We start from the raw sequence: 25,308 nt of genomic DNA on the forward strand, positions 1-25,308 counted from the left end.
ATTATGGAACATGGTCAAATCTTAATAGTCGTGCGTTTGAACAACCCTGCTTGTTATCATCCTTGTTAGTTTTATGCTGTCCCATACTAGCACAGTATGCTCCACACTGAGTCTAAGACTAGACATTCCAACCGCTGGCCCATGGGTTATGTTAATTGAACCCAGTCAAGTGGTGTGTGCTGGGCTGCATCTTTCCTGGTTGGATGACACTTCTATGTTGTGGTCCAATCATGCTGCCACGTTTTTGTCTCTGTCGAGAGCATTCATTCGAGTGAGCAAAAACTGAGGATGGTACCCAGGCTAACAAGCAAGCATTTAGTTTATTGTCCTATAACGTTATATTCCGGGAACAATGAGGTTTAGGACAAAGTCGCTGCAATTGGCTGAAATAATGATTTGCTCCAATGAGCATGATATTTTGTTACAGTAAGAGTGTAACTATGTGTACACATTTAATTAGTTACACAATGGGGAAGAATGAAGGAGAAAAGGGCCATAGCCCAAACTCAGGAGCTGTAGATACATGTATCAGACTCAGACCTTATAATCTCCTTAAACAATGGAAGCCTTTCCTACATAATCCTATAGATTGGAATACAGTATATATGCCAGCAGAGATGGAGTGAGTAGCAGAATGTGACCTTGACAGGATTAGATGACCTTGCACAGCCCTGAACCTTTCCTCTTGGCTGCAGCAGTGGCATTTCTTCAGAGAGGAAGCAGGGGGGGAGAGAAAATACAGCAGTTAGATATGTAAACAGCTAGTAGTGTGTTTAGACCAAGCTCACCAAACTGGGAAATAAACTTCAATTCATTGTGGGCCCTACATTTTCAAAAATTCAATCCATAACAAGACAGTGCATTCATAACAAGTTACCATGTCTTGTTCATGTCGAAAGAACAGAAAGTGAGCAATAATTCTACATGTACGTTGAACAGTGGACTTCTACGTTGAATCTTTACAAAAGGAAGATTTAAAAACTTTGACAAATTTGTGTACAACTTATTCAACTTCTAGATCATTTTAAGCCATCGCTGCTAGCCGATGCCTGATACAAATGAGATCAGGGATGGACAGATTCATCCATGGACAGTCGGAACAATTTACATACAGTATTACACATGTATACATCACAACAAATCTGATTTCATGGATGACAGCATCTGGTGATCTGTAGCTTGAGCTGGAGCAAATGCCCATAATGTGCAGATGGAAATCTCCCTTTGGTCAAAACAGACATGCACTTTTGCCAGTGTTCACTAGAGGGCACTTCAGTGACTGAATGTGTGTGTGTGTACTACAACATACAATATAAATGTGGACTCAAATGTGAGGACATCTGAGTACTATGTAATATGAACAAAATGAAAAAAAAAGAATGACTTGAAAAGAGTAAAACAAGAAATCACAATTTGCTTAAGGAAGTTTTAATAACTTAAACGTAACATTTGTTCAAAACAAAATACACTACACTGACAAACAACAACTGATCTACATGCAACAATGAACATTTCACAAAATACATGTAAACCTCACAAAATAGGGTACCTGATACAACACAAAACATTTTCTACTAAAAATCTGCAACAAACTGGACCTACAAGACAGTAGTAGTTTTCCAAACTTTGGTAACACAGCACCAGCACAAGTTACTACCAATAAGTGGTACATTGTATTTACACTGAAAGAGTCAATAAATTCAAAGTAACTCTACAATAAATATTCCATATTCCATGAAACATACTAGTATCGTTTCTTCATTGACACACAGATATAGCATATTTTCCCAGTGAAACCTAAAATGTAAATACTCCAGGAATTTGGCAGAGAAACAAATTAAATACCTTGTCTACTTACTACACCACAACACACACACACACACACACAAATATACAGTTCTTGCCAAAGGTAATAGCAACATTAACTGACTCTAATATGCAACATTTCAGTAATTTTCCTGAGATCTACATGTAGATTTACTATGTCTACACAGAATGGCTTTAACCACCTTAGCTGCTTTAAAGTTTAATCAACAGTTTGGCACTTCTAACTGAAACTTTCATCACATCAGCCCTGGACTTGAGGGATGGGAAGAGAGCATGACCAACTGTTCAGAAAGGATGTGTATTTATCGATAAGGCATATTACTATATCTTTTATGCCCTGTATAGGGTATAGGGGAAATATATTGTTTTTGCTGGTGTGTTCTCCTTCTTCTTTCTTTCTTCTTCTGTCAAAAAAAAAAAATGTAAATGTAGGGTGGCAGCTATATTAATGGCACTATCAATGCAGAAACTTATACTTATTGGAGGTGTAGGTACCTTTAGGAAAGGTGAATACAACGGACTGTGCGTTATGACATCATTTGCATAATCTATGTAGATAGTTCATATTTCCCTTAGGGTAACTGCTATGGACGTCATATTGGAGGTATAAGCAGCTTTAGGAAAGGTGAATACAACGGAATTTGCGTCATGCTAATGAGGGCATAATTTGAATTACTTATGCAGAAACTCAAATTCTCTCCACTTAAAGTTGCATCTTGGATTTCCTGGTTGGAACATAGTTGACATAATGGAAGTGCATGTTAAGAATGGTGATGAGATGTCACTGCCAAAACTGTGTTCAAAGTTATACTGTATTCAGTAATGTCCACCAGCTGAAGAATGAAACACAGAACTAAAATTTACTTACATGTAGGCTGGGTATCAAATAAATGTATCTGATCTATCTACTGTGCTTTAGAACTTTGTGTAAATATTTTGTTTGCAGAAAAACCTACAGTATGGAGTCACTTCAAAAGGGTAATGTTGGAGATTTCTGATCAAAGATTCTGACACCATACTTTCTGTAAAAAAGTGCACTGCTGTATTGAAATGCCCAGTAACCCCTGGTCCGGGACAGGTGGCAGACCACACTGAAATGGTCAGGGGATAACCCAGTACAAACTGTGCACCCCGATCATGGAGCCAACTTGACAATTCAGTTCTACTTTTTTCAGCCTTTCAGGAAATATGCAGTCTACCCTGCAAACTATCTGCCCCTGTGCAACAACTCCTAAATCCACAACAACAAACATGTTCAAGGAAGTGTCAACTTTGCATATATAGCACTTTAACGTCCAACTGTGCCTCTCTCCAACCTCAACATGTCGGGTGTGCTGATGGCTTCCAGGCTGCTTTGAGATCCACTGCAGATCTATTGGGGTGAGAACCTGTTTTAAACTACATTTGTACGCATTGATATCAGCCTGGGACACCTTCAATGTGAAAAGTTTTAAAAGTGTGCAGTTTATTACAAGAAATATGGTACTTATATAAAACAAGCATCTGGGCTATATTGGCTTCTTTTCATTTTTACAAAAATTGTGAAAATTTGTGGACTATCTAGATGGAGTCATGTTTAAGCACTATTATATTCCCCTTCTTCTTCTTCTTTCTTCTGCCAAAAACCAAGTAGATGTGCAGTAGTAGCTCTACTAATGGTATTGCAGAAAGTTATAAGAACCATGTTACATGGTACAAATGTTATATTTGAGATGTAGGTACCTATAGGAAAGGTGAATACACCTGACAATAATCATGCTAATGAGGACCTAATTTGCATAATCTATGCATAAACTTGTATTTCCCTTACCGTAAAAGCTGCGGATGTCATCTTTGAGATGTAGGTACCTTAAGGAAAGGTGAACAAACCTGCACATAAATTATGCTAATGAATACCTAATTTGCATAATTTGTGCAGAAACTTGTATTTCCCTTACCATAAAAGCTGCAGATGTCATATTTGAGATGTAGGCACCTTTAGGAAAGGTGAACACACCTGGCCATGAATTATGCCAATGAGGACCTCATTTGCATAATTTATGCATAAACCTGTATTTCCCTTACCTTAAAAGCTGCGGATGTCATATTTGAGATGTAGGTACCTTCAGGAAAGGTGAATGCACCTGGACAAAAATTATGCTAATGTGACCTCATTTCCATAATTCATGCACAAGCTTGTATTTCCCTCACCGTAAAAGCTGCAGATGTCATATTTGAGATGTAGGTACCTTTAGGAAAGGTGAACACACCTGGGCATAAATTATGCTACTGAGGACCCCATTTGCATAATTTATGCATGAACTTGTATTTCCCTTACCGTAAAAGCTGCGGATGTCATCTAGAAGATGTAGGTACCTTTAGGAAAGGTGAAAGCACCTGGACATTAATTATGCTAATGAGGACCTCATTTGCATAAATTATGCAGAAACTTGTATTTGCCTTACCGTAAAAGCTGCAGACGTCATATTTGAGATGTAGGTACTTTTAGGAAAGGTGAACACACCTGGCCATCAATTATGCTAATGAGGACCTCATTTGCATAATTTATGCATAAACTTGTATTTTCCTTACCGTAAAAGCTATGAATGTCATATCTGAGATGTAGGTACCATTAGGAAAGGTCAGAAAACCTGGCCATAAATAATGCTAATGAGACCTCGTTTGCATAATTTATGCATAAACTTGAATTTTCCTTACCGTAAAAGCTACGGATGTCATATTTGACTTGTAGGTACCTTTAGGAAAGGTGAATACACCTGGCCATAAATTATGCTAATGCCTGGCGTCACAGTCCGCCATTAGTTGGTCTACATCTTCAGACCCCACCCCTACATCCCCAGCAAGTTGGTCTATGTAGGTCTGTCGGGGTCGCCCGACACAGGAGTGCCCATGAGTTGGTGCCCAGAGCAGGAGTTCGCTCTGACACACCATAAATTATGCTAATGTGACCTCGTTTGCATAATTTATGCAGAAACTTCATAATACCCTTACAGTCATATTTGATGTCATATTTTAGGTGTAGGTAATGGGAGGGGAATATCCTGCATATTCCCGAAAATGTTGCCATTCTAGTTCATAATAGAATCTGTGATCTTTGCCATGACAAATATTGTTGGAACTGCACGTTGGATTTGTTTAATGCTTGTATTTTTCTCACTTGTCATCTTTCCTGTAGGGGTTCTGCAGGATGCGGGGTGTTGTTTCCATGACTCGCACCAGCAGGTCGTCTATGTAATCCTCCAGTTCATGGATGTACGCCTTGTCATTCTGCAGCTTGTCATGCTGACTTCTCACAACTCTTAGCAGCTCCTAACACATAACAACAACAAGGAGGGATAGAAATACAAGGCACCAGGGATTAACTGAAAGCCTTTCTTGCAAGCGTCCAATTCAGGCCTGTTATATTTGGATGTTTCACTAGAAATCCATCTGATTAGAATAATCTACTCTACTCTTCCTGGATTCATAAAAACACAACACATACATACATACGTATGATTATAACATGCCTTTCAACCTAGTTTTACATGTATGATTACAACAAAAGTCCAGCAAATTAAAACATTGACCATACAACTAACAAAGATTGTAGAGCATTTGTGAATATGGGTCCTCTTTGGTCAATCAAACAGATATGAAATAGTGTCTTAGGCCACACCAATTTAATTTCTTGGTTGACGGATTTTTTTTTAAATTTTAGCAAAAAACAACAACATGAAAACAGAAGGCTGGGGTGAAAACTTGCACCTGACCCTGTTCACACCCTGAAACTGTGTGCACTAAAGTACAGATTTTCATCTGAGATTCTGTTTTCATGTTGATTTTAGAATTTAGCATTTTTTAGGTTCATAGCAAAATTGAGCTATTGTTTAACACATTCATTACTTTGTTTAGTCCAGCTAATGATAATGGTTTATGACAAATGAACTACAGTCAAATCTGCCCAAGGCAACCACCCGGGGGACCGAGCAAAAACGGTCGCGATGGACAGGTACAGGTGGTCGCCATGAAGAGGATTCCACTCACAACATGTTTCCAGGTCGAGGTGTTCAAATACAGTGTGTTACGTAGATGGATGGAAAATTATGTGATTTTAGACAGTATGACCCCCACCAGGTTCAATTCTCATTGACAGAAAGATCCTACAAAAATTACATTTTCTGTTATCGTTGTAATATTTGTATACATCGTGTACAAATTTTTGTCATAATTTTGACTAAAAAACAATGTCTGCCTCGATGATCTCGCAGCGCCCTCCCGCATTCAAACACCACGTTAAGAGTACAGTACACACATACACACATAAAATCTAGGTTTTAAGGCCTAAGACAAATCCCTAGAACACACCAGCTGACCCACAACTGAAGGAGTGTTGTGATATCGCCACACCGCCGTGCTCATGACCGCATCAAAAGGTAAGATCTATAGTGCAGCAGAATGTTTCCAGAAGTAACTGGTCTTATCAACTATTCTTGTATATTAGTAAAAAAGTTTCTGCAGTTTGTCATATATATTAAGAGCTGGCCTCAGAACCAGTGTGAAACTTGTCAGGTACTCACCTCCTTACTCATGTCTTCCCATGTGGACTCCTCGGGTATACATTTGACCTTCTTGTGTCCAAGGTCACCATGGCTGGTGTGGTAGTACCCTGGGGCAGAGTTAGTCTTGTGTTCCACCTTCTGTTTGACAGGGAACATGGCAGAGTGGATGGTGTGTCGTTTGGAAGCTAGAACAGGAGGGCAAAAAGTTGAAAATGTATCATTACCACCAACACTGTTACCTTCTACACAGCGTTGTATGGCAATGTATGGCAAACATTGGTCTGACTTATAAATTGTAGCACTTTAAAGTAACTTTCAGCCTTGGATGTGCTACAATATCTAAAGCAACTCAATAACATTTAATGTGGAGCTATATGACATCCTTCATGTATTCTACAGCAGGAGCAATTCCAGATAGTCATACTCATACCATCTAGGTTTGTCCTCTTGACTCTTCCTATTGCAGGATAGTGTAGAGGTAGCGACATGGGAGGGTGGGTGGCCCCGTTAGCAGCCGTCTTGTCTGTTTTCTTACTGGTGTCATCATCATCAGCTACTGTGTAAGTATGTTTCCCGTTTACACACAGCTGTTTACAGCTCCCTCCAACTGACACATGCAAAAAACAAATGGTACTTTGAGTTGAATAAGGCGAGTTTTTCTAACATCAATTAAATGGGCGAGTTTTTCTTGCTTCAAATGGGAGGATTTTTGTAGCTTCAAAAGAGTGAGTTTTTCTAGCTTCAAGAGGGCGAGCTTTTCTAGCTCCAAAAGGACGAGTTTTTTCTAGCTTTAAAAGACTTTTTTCACCTGGTAAGAAATTATCACAATGATTTGAGTTTTGGTGGACATTACAGTGCAAAGCGTATCTGCTTGGGATCCCGTATCCGCCGTGCCCCTGTGTCCGCTGTAGACCTGTGTCCGCTGTTGGGGAAGGACTGCGTTTTGTCGGTTCCAGCAAAGGCCCATCAAAAAACACTTATCACCATTGCCATGGATGTGCGAACTTCCCGTAATAAACACGGCCAGCGCAGGGAAATCTTCACGCCCCTTTGAGCAGCGACAACGTTCTAACGGTTGCCGGGATGTCTTTTAAAAAAAGGACAGATGGACACCTAAATGAACAAACCTTTCGCATTCTTTGTGCTTTTCGTGCAAGGAAACGTGGCTCAAACATGTCTCACAAAAGCGTGAGAAAGCTGTAATACTTTCGCTGCGCTTAAGACAATGGCCAATCATAATCGAACCCCTGACCCTTTGTTGTCTTCGTTGTCGTAAAAGACACACTCTTATTATAAGATCTCTTAGCTACGACGGCTGAATCCACAGAAGATATGAGCAATAGAAAGAAACATCAAGCCACATTTGAGACAATTTGTAACACGACTTTGAAGACAACATGATAATCACTTGCAAGGAAGCATGCGTCACTTCACATGGGCTTTGTGCAACGTAACATTTGAATTGCTTCTTGCGGTAGTGTGAATCACTTCTCCCAGTAGTGTGAATTACTTCTCGCGGATACATTAATTGCCTTTGCTGGAACCGACAAAACGCAGTCCTTCCCCAACAGCGGACACAGGTCTACAGCGGACACAGGGGCACGGCGGACACAGGGGCACGGTGGATACGGGATCCCAAGCAGATACGCGGCAAAAATGTGCTATATTTAGAAAAATCGGTCAACAAAGACTGAAACATTATCTCTACCAGTGTGTTGTTACAAAGGGAAGAGAAAGACTTGTGTTACCCAGGTAGTCCTCTGCTAGTTGTTTTGTTTGGATTGCTTCAGGTGAGGACATGTGCCTCTCTCTCTGCAGGGTAGGGCTGGACCCAGCTCTGTCTCTGTGGAGGAGTCTTGCAGACAGTGGTCCCAGACTGAAAGTGCGGTGATGTTTTGTCTTGCCTGGATAATTTGTCTGGACCAGAGGAGTAATAAAACATACTACTACTTCATGGTCTTATTGGGTTAAATTTCAATATAGAATTACACATTTACTTCAAATAAATTTGTTTGAAAAGTGTTCATTATTTACAAATGCCAATGAAAATAAAATGCATATAATACCATCAAAGTTCTTCTTTAATATGTAATGGCTACATGTATTTCTACCATGCTTGGCACTGAGCATATTTAATTTTACAGCAGAGTGTCCCCACATCTCTGATGACACAATGCTATCAGACATACTTTTCTGGACATTCTCTTGAAAAAGACTAACCTGTAGTTTCTCCAGGCTGGCATTCCTGAGTGAGAACTTGGCAGTTTTCTTATTGCTCCCAAACACTTCACTCTCATTACTGGCCAGACTTTCCCTAGAGATGGCTGGGGAAGACGGCAAGCTGGACTGCACAACCTCATCCTGTAGAACACCCAACAACTGCTCATGTATGTTCTGTATACATAGCACTGTTAACTTCATCCTGTAGAACACCCCACAACTCTTCATGTGTGTTCTACTTAGCACTGGCACTTCATCCTATAGAACAGCCAACAATTCTTCATGTATGTTCTACCTAGCACTGTTAACTTCATCCTGTAGAACACCCAACAACTCTTCATGTGTGTTCTACTTAGCACTGGCACTTCATCCTATAGAACAGCCAACAATTCTTCATGTATGTTCTACCTAGCACTGTTAACTTCATCCTGTAGAACACCCAACAACTCTTCATGTGTGTTCTACTTAGCACTGGCACTTCATCCTATAGACCAGCCAACAATTCTTCATGTATGTTCTACCTAGCACTGTTAACTTCATCCTGTAGAACATCCAACAACTCTTCATGTGTGTTCTACTTGGCACTGGCACTTCATCCTATAGAACACCCAACAACTCTTCATGTATGTTCTACTGAAGCCCCCGTCACAAATAAAAAATTCAGCTCGGCCAACATGTCGGTGAGCTCCAAATGAGTATTTTCAGCGAGGCCTCGGCGGCAATTTTGAGCGCGGAGAGCTCGTCAACAGATTGCCCGTAGCTCACCCGAGCAACAACCAACACTCGGTCAATAGTCAGGTGGCAATCCAACAATTTTAGACCCGATTTTCGGTCGGTCGGAGGTCGCCCGAACTCTTTGGCCTCGGGCTTCTTACAATAATTGGACAACCCTTGTCAGTGTTTCGTCCGACTTATGAAAAGTAAGGCATGCTTTGGGCGAGAGTCACAGGCAAGAGTAGTGCCTGGTGTTGATGGGAGCTTGGACGGGCTCCGGCCAAACTCCTTCTTGTTTATACATAAAACGTAACAGTTTGGTTTATAACAAAAGAATACTGTATCAACTTGTCAAAGAATGCTGCCAAACTTTTCTAATGAAAGACAATTCAATTGCAAAGTTACATCTGCATTGAAAAAAAATCGATGGTAAAGAAAAAGTGGACACCAAGGACAATACTTCCTGTTTCTTTTTTGCTATTGGTTTGGATGTGTCAAGTTATATATTCATCAACTGAGGCTAAAATAACACTAGACTGTCTGAATTTTTTTCCACAAAATGACTAGTTCAAAGTCCAAAGTCATTACAAATCTATGTTTGTCTGTCAAAGCTTGCCCAGGCGTCAGCAGGGGGTCGATAGGTTTATCAACGGTCGGCCGAAGCTCAAATGGCGTTCGCCCGAGCTTCGGTCGATTTCCGTTTGGTAAGAATCATGATAGCATTTACGTTAAGTAGACGAGTTTGTTGATTCTGTGGTTCCTGTGGTAGCATTTGAGTTGGTCTATCACAAAATTCTTGTTATTATTTTCACTGTACCCATCAACTCTACTACTACACATTTCCCACAACTTAGAAATCACAGTTGATCCAAATATTGGCTTTTTACCAGGTTAGTCGTCCATGTCCAAGAAACGGTACGATCCAAAGGGGGATTTTTAATCATGAATGTTCGTCAGACGTCGGCCGAGCCCCGTCCAACTTTTTAGGGAAAAATATGGTCGACGCTTTGGCAATTTCAAAATTCGGCAAGCTTCGGGCGATCTACAAATGCGTCCGACGCTAGCATGAATTGTAACACCGGCTTTAGCACTGTTAACTTCATCTTGTAGAACACTCAACAACTCTTCATGTATGTTCTACCTAGCACTGTTAACTTCATCTTGTAGAACACTCAACAACTCTTCATGTATGTTCTATCTAGCACTGTTAACTTCATCCTGTAGAACGCTCAACGACTCTTCATGTATGTTCTACCTAGCACTGTTAACTTCATCTTGTAGAACACCCAACAACTCTTCATGTATGTTCTACCTAGCACTGTTAACTTCATCCTGTAGAACACCCAACAACTATTCATGTATGAGGGTCTGCATGCCCTTTTTCGTGAAGCGTTACGAGCGATTTTAATTCACCGTTAATCGTTACCGGCCGCCCTGAATTTACCGTTAAGCGTTATCGGTATATTAATCGTGATGCGTTACTGGTCGTTTTAATTCCTCGTTAAGCGTTATTTGTCATCCTGAATTCAACGTTAAGCGTTATTGAGTAATTCCTCGTTACGCAGGAAAAGGCATTTCAGTGGGTCAAGATTTCAAAATTTCTCTCAAGGGAGCACACGGCTCCGGCGAAAATATGTCGGTAGGGCCCCCCTAGCCTGTATTTACACAGTCAAGTTCTCGGCCGGAGGTTACTGTCCCCAGCTCCCCACAAAATTTCAAGCTGAAACACTTCTATTTTTCACTCTACCAGCAAAGTTTTCTCCTCAAAATTCAGGAAATTAAGCGTTTCGCGGTTCAAGATTTTAAAATTTTCCCCGGGCGCATGCCGGCCATCCGTCGAAAAATATTGTCAGGAGGGCGTTGACCCCTCAAAAATCAAGCTGAAACCTTTTTTTTTTCAAATAGAGATGTCATTAAACTTAGCTTACTCTTCAGCAAAATCCCCCCTCAGAATGCAGGAAATAGCGTTTCAGAGGGTCATGCTTTCAAAATTTTCGTCGCGCCTTCGGCGCTCGTCATCGTGATCATGAATATTTCGTTCCACCAATACGAAATTTCCTGACGCCGCCGAATTTAATAAAAGGGTTCGGAGCAGGCGTGCGAGAATGGCATAGCGTAATAGGTCTCCTGCCACGAGACCAGGACGACTAGTGGCAAAAAAACGTCGACTTCAGGGGTATCTCATGTTCTAAAAATGCTGAATTTACCGTTAAGCGTTATCGGCCGGCCTGAATTTACCGTTAAGCGTTATCGGCTGGCCTGCATTTACCGTTAAGCGTTGCCAGGACCCCCCCATGCAGACCCTCATGTATGTTCTACCTAGCACTGTTAACTTCATCCTGTAGAACACTCAACGACTCTTCATGTATGTTCTACCTAGCACTGTTAACTTCATCCTGTAGAACACCCAACAACTCTTCATGTATGTTCTACCTAGCACTGTTAACTTCATCATGTAGAACACTCAACAACTCTTCATGTATGTTCTACCTAGCACTGTTAACTTCATCTTGTAGAACACTCAACGACTCTTCATGTATGTTCTACCTAGCACTGTTAGCTTCATCCTGTAGAACACTCAACGACTCTTCATGTATGTTCTACTTAGCACTGTTAGCTTCATCCTGTAGAACACTCAACAACTCTTCATGTATGTTCTACCTAGCACTGTTAACTTCATCTTGTAGAACACTCAACGACTCTTCATGTATGTTCTACTTAGCACTGTTAACTTCATCCTGTAGAACACCCAACAACTCTTCATGTATGTTCTACCTAGCACTGTTAACTTCATCCTGTAGAACACCCAACAACTCTTCATGTACTTCTACTAATTAGCACTGGTACCTCATCTAGACCTGTAAAACACTCAACAACTCTTCATGTATATGTTCTACCTAGCACTGTTAACTTCATCCTGTAAAACAGCCAACAACTTTTCATGTATGTTCTACCTAGCACTGTTAACTTCATCATGTAGAACACCCAACAACTCTTCATGTATGTTCTACCTAGCACTGTTAACTTCATCCTGTAGAACCTAATGAAATGCCAGAGTGTCCCTCAGGGATTAATCTGCAGAAATGTTCCTTAGTTTGTAAAAATGTGTCTCTGGTATCCAGTATCCAGTATCCCGACAAATCTCGGAATTGCACAAGATTATATCAGCAGGATAGTGGCAGGATAATCATCTGGTACTACATGTAGTAGTAAATGCTATTTTGTATTGTCTCTTGTGTGAATCTTAAAAGTTTCTAACTGGCTTCCTAAATTTCCTTGCAGCAGTGAAATTTTCATTGATCGATCTGAATATGTTTTGACATCGTTCCAGATTCTGTCCTTGGTTTAAGGTATTTTCTGTCTATGTGTGGTATATGGCTTGGAAATGTTTGGGATGTTATGAATGGGGTTAATGCCCTTTAACTATTGATCTGCTTGTATAGGTAATTGAAGAAGCGTGTGCACAATCTTTATCAGTACAAACTTGATGCACTTATGACCCGTTCCCAGAAGGTATTAAATGTTATACATGTAGTTGTAAGGACCGGCACTACAACATCTAAAACAAGAGTTCAGAGACCTCAAATCTCCATGAAATATATTATGCAAATTAGGCCCACATTTGCATAATTTATATTCAACTAGAGTCCATTCCAAGTCACCACAAGGGTTTTTAGATGATATTTGTAATTAGTTTGAATAAATTTGAATAAAAGAATATCTAGGTCACAATGATTCTAAATCTTTCAAAATAAATCAAATTAATATATATAAAAATTTGAATTTATTTGAATCCAATTAGATTTTTTAGAAACATTTTGAAAGAGACTGCACAAAAATATCTTTATTTAGAATAATTTGCAAATATCTATGTGATTCCTGTAAATTTCGAAATATAGAGAAATATAGACAAAGCTTTCTAAACAGTGGATTAAGGTAATTGCCCCCATAAAATTAGGTGCTAATCTAGCCCTATTGTCTGCCCCTGTGTATTTTTAGACTGCTGGACATTGTTAGGTCCTTTGTGCAAGCCATCTATGCATGGTGCCCAAGCATAATTCGCAAATATGTGTGAATTGCTTTCTTCACAGCCCACTGACCCATTTATAATATGTTACAAATAATTGTAAACAAGAGTGGCAATGAAAAAGCATTGCCATGGCGACGGTGGAAAGGTTACTTTTAATGGATGTTTGTTAATGACAAATAGTTGTATTCTGGTTTACACGAGTCTATCTCATATCCGATATTCATCATAACTCCTGCAATTGCCTTGCCTGATTTGTCTATTTTCTAGATGCGAGTAAAATGACCAGGACGACGGTCGGACTCCACTGTACCAACTACCATGTTCTGATCATGTCATAAAGATGTTCTGCAATTGTCGAAAGTTAACATGATTGAATCTCTTCCTACTATACACTGTACTTGCCCCCCCCTCTCACCCAACAATACATATACATCACCCCGACCAATCAAACCACGTGAATCGCATTGAAACTCAGATTCGTATCAGCCATGACCCGACAAATCGCTTTCTAACTTGCGTTAACGACTACATCTACATCTACATAGGTGTTGCCCCCAAATGACCCCTTCAGGGGCAAAGTAGGGGGGGAGTTGAGGTCCCGGGCTAAGGCGGGCAGGCCTCCAGCCTGGCACGGAACGACTCAACGGTGGGAGCCGTCGCAACCGTGCCAGGCAGGGTGTTCCACTGAGGGATGGTCCAGGGAAAAAAAGAATGTTTATATGTATCGGTTCTAGCGTGGATGGTGTGAAACTTGAGGTCGTGGCTCCCCCGGGTGCGCCCCTGGGCTGGTTTCAGCAAACTGTGTCTATATTAATGTGGTTATTAACAAGTTTATAGAAGAAGGTGAGGCGGGCGTTCCTCCTCCTTTCAGAGAGAAGGGGCCACTGCAGGTCGTTGAGCATTTGTGTCACGCTGCTAGTCCGCCGGTAGTCATTATCTGACCAAACAAACTCGCCAGCAAGATGGTGGAAGGTGTCAGCTTCCAAAAGATGTTTTAAGATTGACAATTTTGGCACTTTGGAAGTGATTGAATCCGCCCGCGATTTAACGTTTAGAAAAAAAATAGTATTTAGGGTAGCGAGTGTAGGAGCCCCGGTAGAAAAAGGATGGCACACAGGCTAATATGCTATAATTAGTACAGTAGAATCCGAACTGCACCACCCATTTGTCAGCGTTTTTGGTGCAATTATCCGGCTGGTGCAATTATGCGAAATGCCCAGCTGGACCGCACCACCATTTGTATTGTAAGTTAGAAACACTAGCACAAAGAAAACAGACGAAATTATGCAGTTATTAACATCATTCACATACAGTATTCAAGGACATGTACAATAATATTGTAAAGTTTACCAAGATATTGTACAGATTAAACTTAACATGTTTTTTTTCCTTGATCTTAGTAGCTAACGAAACAGTTCTTGCGTTACCATACATCATAGAACCAGGAAAATCTTGAGTTCACTGTTCCCGTTGCAGGGTTTACGAACATGTACTGATATCCTTACATGACTGTTATACATGTGCTTATAATTCCAATAAAGATGTTTAAAACAGTGGCTAGGTACACATGTAGACAGAGAAAATATCCTTGATTCGCACAGCAAAGAAAACACAACTCCGATCCGATAGCCCGTGTCATCCTTAACGCGAAATCAAATCCCTGCGAACTTAAATGCATTCACAGCAATAAGACAGTGTACAGGACCTACAGGTAGAGACCAATCTTTTTTGAGTACAGCATGCTGTCCAAAGCGTAATGCTGCCTTTGGTAGGCGTACGTCTCTTATGCTTAGGTCACAATTGGAAAAAGGGGCCCTGCCAGGTGGTTCCCGGGCCGTTTTTGGCACTTTCGGGCGTGACCCCTACGTGGCCCCGTGGGGCACCCTGCGGCTATCGGGCTATTTTGGGGCACGGCGGGGACCCGACAAAAATTTAGTTCTGACTTAAATTCTACCTGGGCCCCGCGGGTAGAATTTAAGTCGCCGTGACCTAACCGTGAGCACACCGAGAGGTACCCCTCCGGTTGCCGGCAATCCACCGGGACAAATAATAATTTGTTTGTTTGTTTGCTTGTTTATTTATTTGCACACCAAGAAAATCTATAATATATAATATGATAAACAATAAGTGAAAACAGGTTCAGGAGGAGGGAAAAACGTATATAGCTTATACTAGGCCCTCCTCGTCTATACTTATCAAACTTGATTATAAATCATAGATAATATAGCAAAGTAATAAGAGAATAAGAGAACGATAGATAATGATGATCAAATAATTAATGGTACAAATTAGAATTAGATAAGAACTGAGCACGTGACTCTACTACAGGGGTTATGATGGCTTTTCATGGCACTTTTAAACGTCAGAAAAGACGTGATTGTTTGTATATTTGTCGGAAGACTGTTCCATATTGTGACATATTTGCATTTTACGGAGAACTGTGCTAATGATGTGCAGAGGATTATAGAGTTGATTTCTATGCCAGGTATAATAGTTGTGTAAAAGTGAATTAGGGTTTGGGAAAATAAAAAGATTATTGGGGAATATATAAGGGAGTTAAATGTTAATATATTAATTTGTAATTTACTGATATCGTGGATAGCTAGCATCTTTTAGTTTTGAAATAGAGGAGGCATGTGTGAGCGAAAGTCAGAAGCAGTGCTATCCTTGTGAATTTCTTTTGGAGAGTTATAAGAGGCTGTAGAGTTGCACGGCAAGCGCATCCCCAAACAATATTAATGTTACAGGAAGTCAAATGCGGGTATATAAGGCTGTTGCATATAGTTGTGAGAGTCTTTTGAGGGGTGATGTATTTGATTTTCACAATAGCACCAATTGTTTCAGCAACTTGTTTACTTAAAGCAGGGAAAGACTTTCCAGTTTAATGTGTATACTTCGTAAAACCGGGTCAAGTGTGACGTTACAGATCAGGTGAGCATAACTAAAGCGAGAACTTCGTATATCGTGTTTCTTTTTTAGCTCCAGTGCAATTGTATATACTCCTCGAGATATGACCAGGAGCCTGCCTGATGCCCGACCGTCGTTCGCGGGGCATTCGGCAGGGACCCTATACTACAACTGCCCCACCTGGGTGTGGTAAGCATGCGGTACCCTGTCGGACCCACAGGGGTCACTACAAGGCACCTTCAGAGCAACTGACGGGTGCCTGCCGGAGACCGACCAATGAAGGTTACAAAATTTTACATAAATGCCACCGAGTGCCCGCCGGAGCACCCCGAGACCCCTGCAGGGCAGCGTGAAGGAAAGTTTTATTTGTGACCACGACAGCCGGTGCCCCCCGGACGTCATAGCCCGGCCGGGGCTTCATCCCCGACGGGCACCGGCGCAATTGTGACCTAAGCATTAATGGTGCCTACACGCCAGGGACCTCCCATACGATTCCTATCAACGTAACTGTCAATGGAGCCCGCCTTCTTTTGTTACTCAAAACAGTTTTAAATATATTGGTGGTATTGTGCCTTTACACCGGCAGGTATCGGGTCATGTGTACCGCGTTTGTCGATTTTTAGCGCACCTTTTTAGTTAGATTTTTGAAAAAAATTGGTGCAGTTATCCGGCATTGGTGTCAATGCGCGGTGCAGATATGCGGAGTAACTAACAATGCAGTGAATGGGAACCGGTTTGGGATTTTGGAATTCAGTGCAATTAAATGGAATGTGCGTTCATTCGAGTGACCTTAAACCAGGTTGTGTATCAGGAGCACACCGCTTTCCTATTTCATGTGTCCCAGTTAAATTCCGGGGATCCACCACAAGCCCCGGTTACACATAGCCGAACATGGCTCCCGAACGCTAGCCGACTCGGCTCGGCGGTAGTTCGAGAGCAGTCTGACCAGAATTAGGCCACACTTTGGCGCCGAGCATTCGTCGAATCTGCCCCGAACATGTCCCAATCATCTCCTAACCAATACACGGTGTACCCCCAACCAAACCCCGAATGCTTTCTAACCAACTCCCAACCATCCCTACCTTTAGCCGAATCTCTCCTGACTAATTCCCGCCGGCTGCTAACCCTCTCACGAATGGAACATATTCAGCCACTTTCAAAAGAGGGGTTATTCTCATTTTTGATCAAAATAATCCATTCTGCTATGTTGTTAACATCACCAAGAGATCGAATTCGGATCACAGTTAGCTTAAATAGGCTTTTAGCTTTTTTTTCTCTGTTTTTGGTCGTGTGAAGGTCTGGGTGATTTGCCCTGTTCTGGCAGTAGTCAGTTTGGTTGGGAATGAGTTAGCAGAGATTTGTCTACGGCCGTATGGTGAGTCATGGGTAGGTTGGAAACTAGTTGGAAGTAAGTCAGCAGTGGTTCTGGCGTGGTTAAGGTTCTAATTTTACTGCTGACTTACTCCCGAACACCACCCGAACACCAGCCAATCCATTCCAGTCCCTCCGTCCAGAGCCGAATCTGGAATGTTTTGAAATTTTCAAAACATTCGGCTGGCGCAGCCGAACACTCCAGAATCACTCTAACCATGGTCGGGGGAGAGTCGGGAGCCATGTTCAGTTATGTGTAACCGGGGCTTAAACTAGATACTAAATATCATAGAAATCCGTCGTTCCTTTCATCAGTTACCTAGTATCATCCTTGGAAGATTTTGACAAGAACGCAGCTCCAGAGCAAGCTGCTAGGAGGCCCACACCTAAAACACTTCCTCGTTACATTACAAGTTACTGTAAGTCTACTTAGATCCGCGGGGCCTAAAATCCGCGGTTTCGGGCAAATGGAGAATCCGCGGTGGTTCTAAATTCGCGCTGGGCGATGAGTAGAAAAAAATAACTGAATACTGCCATCAGTAAATGTTTGGTTAATTTTTAAAAATCAAAAATGTTACGAAGGTCGCCACAAAACTGCTTCGAAATCGTCAGAAAATGCGGTCCACGCCGAAACTGTGACGGGGAATCCCCGCCTTGTGATCACGTGAAATCTTGCAGTCAACCAATCAGAGCAAAGTTTTTCTGACTCAAACCAATCAGCGCTTAGAACAGGCGGTAAACAAGAGTAAACAAAGATGGCGGCCCAGCCCGGCCCTTGCCGCTAGCGCGCTGTATTTTGAAGTAAAATCACGGCGTAAACACGACTCATCTACCCTACCTAAGCAGAATTTCCACGGGAAGAAAATTAAAGGGATAGATTCTCCACCGAATACGACCACAAATGGCGGCGAATGGCGGCAAATCACAGCGTAGGGACTCAAATGCTCGGGCGAAAATCTTTTTTTTTCTTTACGTATTTTTGCTGGCTTTCTTGAAAAACAGGTTTTTAATGAGATCAACATATGTCAAAGGCACCGATATCGATGGTTTGCAAGCATAACAATAGCAAGAAACAAAAGAGCGTGATTGTACGCCGGTAAACGGCGTCCCCACGCCCGTAACAACAATGCAAAGCCAAAATTGAGGCGTGTATCTCCATAGTTATTTTCTGATTTCTCGGTAAATTACTCTATGTGTGTAGCGGTCGGGAGTAGCGACGCCGCTCGGCCAAACTCCTGCGAATCATATGTAATATCACTTGTTAACTTGTATGAACTGTGTAAAAGCTTGTCATGTTTTACACAATCGCGTGCATTGTATTTGTGTCGCTTTTCCCTGAAGTCGAGCTCACTCGTATATGTGGGGAGGGGGGCAAAAGTACGATAAACATATCCGCGGGGAAATTGATTCGCGACGCAGAGGTCGCCGCGGATCCCGCGGATCTAATTATACTGCGGATCTAAGTAGACTTACAGTATTTGCCACCAAAAAATCAAGATCATGGCACGCCCAGGTCAAATGATACAAAAAACGGAAGTTCTGCTGCAGTACCAAGGTCACATACCAGGCGGCCCCAAATCGACCTTGACCTTCGTCTTCCCAGCTCCTACCTTCATGCCAGATATCATTGTAATCCATCTAGAGGTTCTTCACTTATGCTGATTACAAAAATCCGGACAAAATCTGGACAAAATATGTACTAGTATGTGGAAACACAGACAGACATATGCAAACACAACAAAAACAGGTTGGGGGTACGTATGAACAAAGAAAGCAATCCTATAGAGTCTGGATACCGTTATTTGTGCTGACATCTGGCATCCAGCTGGTGGGTGTCACTTCGGATGTCAGGGCGGGACTTTCTAATTCTAGACCGCCCACAGCAGGGCGCAACCAACCACCAACAGCTGGGCGTAATCGAGAGATGGCAGAAACCAATCACAGACAGCAGGGCGTAACCGAGAGATGGCCGTAACCAATCACTGACAGCAGGGCGTAATCGACAACAGGGCGCAACCAATCGCCAACTCAGGGCGTACCGACAGCAACGCGTAACCGTCGACCACGGCAAGGCGGAACCAGCAGTATGCAACAGGACAAAGACATGTACAGTCGGACAGTCAAGCACGCTTTTAGGATGCCATTTGACAATTTGTGTAATGTATAAGGATGACGGTGTAAAGAAGTTTGATCCATTGTTCAAAATTCCTCGTCAATTCTTTCGATCTTCAATGAAGAACAAATAGGAGAGTGCTTAGCAGCTTCGGTACTCAAGAAGGCAAAGAACAGACCACAAAGCGGGCACAAAGCGGGCACCTGCGGCCCCTTGGACTCAACATCGACCTCCGCCCGTCCGGAGCCGAGGAAAAGGCCAGGAAGTTGAAACGACCCACACCTGACGGCCGGAGACTCAGAAAGCGGTCTGACTGAAGGTTGGTAAAGTTTTAGGTCTGAACCTGTTGCACGGCGCATATGTTTCTGTACACATAGACCCTACCGTTTCTATGTTTGAACACCCCGATATTTCGTCGAGTAATTACGGTCTGAATTTATTCTATTGTCGAATGCAGTGGTTACAAACGACATGTATTCTATCGCTCGTTCTCATTTGAATGTACACATTTTGTAACTTCCGTTGTTGCAGTTTGAAGTAAGACGTTTCTGACATTAAGATATGCCACATATAATATGCGAAACTGCCATTTTTAAAAGCAAAAAAAAAGTTTTCAGTCGTCATAAAAGAATGACAGTTTGGCACCCTATATGTGCAAATCTGAATGTCAGAAACGCCTTACTTCAAACGGTAACGGAGGTTACAAAATGCGTACATTTAAATGACAACGAGCGCTAGATGTCATGGACACTGCCTGATGGAAAACTGTTTTGGAATTGTAGCATCGCTGGCCAGCCATATACCTGATCATGACTTCGTTTAGATTTTACCGTGTTAGATTTTACTTACCTATCCAGAAATGGTATTGTGGCCTGTCGTTTAATTTGTGCAAACTTCTTTGCACGGGTTGAGAGAGAGGTGATAAGTACCCTAATCTTTTCGACATTCAAATATTTCTTGCAAACTTACAAATTCATAAATATCCTGTTAAGCTCAGCCGTCACAAATATCCTTGAGTTACAGATTTTTTCCAACAGTTCAGTTACCCATTTATGTGCATTGATTTTAAATCAAAGTTGCAGAAATTTTGTTTATGTATTTGTGTTAGTGGAGAAGACCACGTATAATGACAAACTTCTTTCTAGCAAACAAAGTCTCCACATGTCCAGTATGAAGGACGTCTCTAGCCTTTGGATCGGAAATGCTTTCAAGTGTACAGTTGAACAACGTAACCGTAGAGAGTATCAAAGAGACATGTGCCATCTTCCATTTTCCAAAGAATATCATAGGAATATTAATCCCTTGCATGTTCTGACAACCAATAGTTAGTTGCATGTCATGTATGAAACTTCTGTACAACCAAAACTGAGAGAAATTCATCAGCTTTTTTTTTCCAGCTAGGAATTACGAGATAATACGGATGGGAGGATGAAGGAAGTCTTGAGCAACCAGACCGGACAACGTACCAGGAGGACAAGTTACATGCATATGGGGGCTGTTCAAACAGTTTAGTTTGTAGTCTTATCAGCAAAAAGGGAATGTAGCATTATGTTCTCTCTTATGTCAGAAACAGAGAAGCATGATTATCTACATGTAAAACATCAATAGCGACAGCCACTTTCTGTGTCTCAAATAAGCAAGTTCTCCAAACCATGTATTTTACATACAAAGCAACAAAGGTGGCCCTTTTCAGTCCAAATATCACACACTCCTTTTCAGTTCAAATGCCACACAGTCTGACTCCAGGGCTACTCCAAAACATTCCACTGGGGTAATGCATTCGTGATTTCTTTTAAAATTCCATCAAAGTGATCGTAGTACTGTTAGTAATAAATGCATCGGCTCCTCGGTAAGTTTTCAAATCAAATATTGTCATGATATTCGATCTGACTTTGTTAAGGTTGTACTCAGGGATATTAGAGCGCCCCACAAGAACAGAAAAGGAAGGCTCAGCAGGTTCGGTACTCAAGAAAGCGAAGAATAGACCACAAAGCGGGCACCTCCGGCCCCATGGACCTTCGCCCGTCCGGAGCCAAGGAAAATGCCAGGAAGTTGAAACGACACCACGCCTTCCGTCTGACGGAGATTCAGATAGCGGTTTGAAGGTCAGTAAAGTTTAAGGTCTGAACCTGTTGCACGGCGCATATGTCTCTGTACACATAGACTCTGCCGTTTCTATGTTTGATCACCCCGATATTTCGTGGAGTAATTCATTTATTCTATTGTCGAACACAGTGGTTACTAACGACATGTCCTCTATATGTCATGCACCCTGCCTGATGGAAAACTGATTTCGAAATGTAGCACCCCTGGCCAGCCATATACCTGATCATGATTTCGTTTAGATTTTACCGTGTTAGATTTAACTTACCCAGAAATGGTTTTGTGGCCTGTCGTTTAATTTGTAGGTGTAAGTAGGTGTGGAGAGAGATGATAAGTACCGTAATCTTTTTGACATTGCAATATTTCTTGCAAAGTTACAAATTCATAAATATCCTGTTAAGCTCAGCCGACACAAATATCCCTGAGTTACAGATTTTCCCAACAGTTCAGTTACCCATCAATGTGAGTGTGTAAGTGAGTGGGTGGGTGAGTGAGTGAATGAATGTGCATTGACTTTAAATCAAAGTTGCAGAAATTATGTTTATGTATTTGTGTTAGTCGATGAGACCACGTATAATGAGAAACTTCTAGCAGACAAATGAATTCTCTACATGTCCAGTATAAAGGACGTCTCTAGCTTTTGGATCGGACTTGAATGCTTTCAAATGTAGAGTTGAACAACGTAACCGTAGAGAGTGTCAAACAGACATGTGCCATCTTCCATTTTCCACCGAATATCATAGAAATATTAATCCCTTACACGTTCTGACAACCAATAATTAGTTGCATGTAATGTATGAAACTGCTGTACAACCAAAGTTGAGAGTAATTCATCAGCTTTTTTTTCAGGAGTTATGAGATGATACGGATGGGAGGATGAAGAAAGGCTGGAACAAATAGACCAGGCAACGTACCGGGAGGACAAGTTACATGGAGGCTTTTCAAACACTTAAGTTTAGTCTTATCAGCAAAAAGGGAATGTAACATACTGTTCTCTCTTATCAGAAACAGGATAACATATCTACATGTAAAACATCAATAGCGACAGCCATTTTCTGTGCCTCAAATAGCAAGTTCCCCTAACCATGCCCAACACCACAAATCAACACCCCCACCCCTTCATTCCATATCAAGCCATGCAAGTGTCTCCTCAAGACGTTCTGTGTCTGGTTGTGCCACAAAACTGTGCACCTGCTAACACTGTCACTGTACATAATTATATCTTTTGTATATATCATTGTGTTGTATCCTTGTGTATACCCAAAACCGCCCTGAAATACAATGCCGAACCACTAAGACAGCAAACTTGGTAATACAAAAGAAATAGTGAAGTTTCACCGAACTTTGTGTTATATATTTTGTATTCCATCTGACTTTGTAACGATGTGCAGGCAATATAGGAGCCCCAATTGTATTCGTATTACTGTTCACGTTTCTATCTTGTATAACATGATGATATTTAGAACTTAAAGTTTGATCAAAAGATCATGAATGCACTTTGATACGAATGACCTAAGTACGATACTAGCAAAAAAAAAATTGAGCACCTCTTAACTCTGTACCCAATGATATCTTTTGTCTATATCATTGTAGTGTTTCCATGTGTATACTCAAAGTCTCCCTAAAGTGCAATGCCGACCCACTACGGCAACTAAACTTGTTAATCCAAAACAAATACAATGTAGTAAAGTTTCACCCAGTTATCTGTTATTTTGTAATTTATCTGCCTTTGGAACGATGTACAGATCAATATAAGAGTCCCCTATTCCATCCATAGTACAGTTATCGATTCTATCTCGTAAAACATTGACATGTCCGTATCTGTGCCGGGTCTTAAGGGGTGGAGTATTCAACATTGCTTCAAAACAAATTGATATGTTTTATCATGTTCTTAGAATAAAAATATAACCACACTATGGCTGTCCTTTTTCTTCGAAACGTAGATCATTACAACTATCTCAAAACTGATGACATATACGATACTTGCAAATGAGTCACTCATTCAAACAACAAAAGTTTTATAAAACATCAAGCTATCCGTATTTTCATTGATTCTAATATCATCTAATCAACCAAAAATATGTGCAACATATTATTCGCCCATGTTACATACAAAACATCTTTATATATACATGTATAGATCATTACAATAAACGCTATAATAAACAATCGTAATTACTACCCGATTAAATCAAAGACATACAATTTGACAAATCCATGACAAAACATTCCATCAAACTGTTTGCCAACCCCGTTACTTCCAATTCAACAGGGACAGGCCACTTGAAAACAAATTCCCCAGGGAATAACGAACACATTCCAAACATGCCTGTACAATTCTGGGAATTCTTACAAATCGGGCGTAAAGTATACTATTAGGCTCGCCCCAGAGGCGTCGCCAAAAATGGAAGAAAATTGTAAAATGCTGTAACCATTATTTAGAAACCATTAGAAATATCATATTCCACATCATCAATATTTCCAAAGATTTACACAACTGGGCAAATAATCATAAAGTTGAAATGACATTCACAATATTTCCAAAGTATGAAATCTCCTAGACAAATAATTACAAAGAATTAATAACAGTTGTAAATTATGACAATGACAACCCTTGTGGTGACTCGGAATGGACTTCACTGTTCACTGTCACATAACTTCCAAATGCCACCAGTATGACATTCCAGTTATCTACCAATATGTAAATACAGTCAAACCTGCCTAGGCGACCACCTTTTCAACGCGACCACCTGGCCATGGCGACCGCTTTTTCTCGGTCCCGAAAATTTTCCCCGTAGGCACAAGCATTAAGCTGCCTGCCCAAGGCGACCACCCGTCCAACGCGACCGCGACCGCCACGAATTGGGACCGCACAGAGCACAATCACTGCCCATGGCGGCCGCCTAATTTTCAAGCTTGTGGTGACATCGGATCATTTTGCTGTCGGATTTCACGGAAATGTTTTCAAGACTTTGAAGGAAAAAATAAGGACAAAATTATATGGAATAGTAATGTTATAGCATCGATTCCTCCATGAAGTGTTTTAATAAAATGTTCCTATGAACACTGTAAAGACAAATGTTTGTGATGTTGTTGGGCCTATCGTAATCTTATAGTTTACCGCAAACTCAGTTCAGTTTAAACTCAATTTTCAAAACGAATACGTAGTGCATGGCGTCAAAAAGTCAGATTTCACAGGAATTACTATCTATATCTTGTATTTTCAACAAAAATGTGTCTGTGTCTTACTAAATTCCGCCGAAAAATGACTTCGCGGCGGGTAAAACATCGGGCGAGAAATGTTGTTCCTCGGTCCCGACGCCATCTTGGATTTGGCATGGCCCGGATTTAGCGTACCGCTGACCTTTCTAAAACACGATACTTTTGTGTATGAACATTTACGAATACTCTAGTTATTGATGAAAATTAATATTCCTTTTTTTTCCATGACTTTTATTTCCATGAATCTCACAAACCTTTAT

At 41.2% G+C, this 25,308-nt stretch overlaps 1 protein-coding gene and 1 long non-coding RNA gene across 7 annotated transcripts in view; one reads left to right on the forward strand and one right to left on the reverse strand.

Moving 5' to 3' along the window:
• Positions 1-543: 543 nt before the first annotated feature.
• Positions 544-25,308, reverse strand: part of LOC136421324 (rab11 family-interacting protein 2-like) — a 50,021-nt gene continuing 25,256 nt past the window's right edge. For 3 of the 5 annotated variants that reach the window (XM_066408549.1, XM_066408548.1, XM_066408546.1), the window contains 6 exons: positions 8,589-8,729; positions 8,117-8,285; positions 6,799-6,975; positions 6,387-6,553; positions 4,985-5,136; positions 1,413-3,199 (listed from right to left, as the gene is read on the reverse strand). In XM_066408549.1, coding sequence (XP_066264646.1) covers positions 3,145-3,199; positions 4,985-5,136; positions 6,387-6,553; positions 6,799-6,975; positions 8,117-8,285; positions 8,589-8,729 — 861 coding nt within the window. In that variant the 3' untranslated portion in view covers positions 1,413-3,144. Of the gene's footprint in view, positions 707-1,412; positions 3,200-4,984; positions 5,137-6,386; positions 6,554-6,798; positions 6,976-8,116; positions 8,286-8,588; positions 8,730-25,308 lie in introns of those variants that run through there. The other 2 variants (XM_066408547.1, XM_066408550.1) reach the window with 2 other exon arrangements.
• LOC136421333 (uncharacterized) lies at positions 12,136-24,052 on the forward strand. 2 transcript variants are annotated; one of them, XR_010753430.1, is made up of 3 exons: positions 12,183-20,042; positions 21,121-21,828; positions 22,676-24,052. It is a non-coding gene; the product is annotated as an uncharacterized lncRNA (long non-coding RNA). The 2 variants fall into 2 exon arrangements; XR_010753429.1 differs by having other exon boundaries at positions 12,136-21,828.

Source organism: Branchiostoma lanceolatum, chromosome 16 (assembly GCF_035083965.1).
Source record: "Branchiostoma lanceolatum isolate klBraLanc5 chromosome 16, klBraLanc5.hap2, whole genome shotgun sequence".
Lineage (NCBI taxonomy): Eukaryota > Metazoa > Chordata > Leptocardii > Amphioxiformes > Branchiostomatidae > Branchiostoma > Branchiostoma lanceolatum.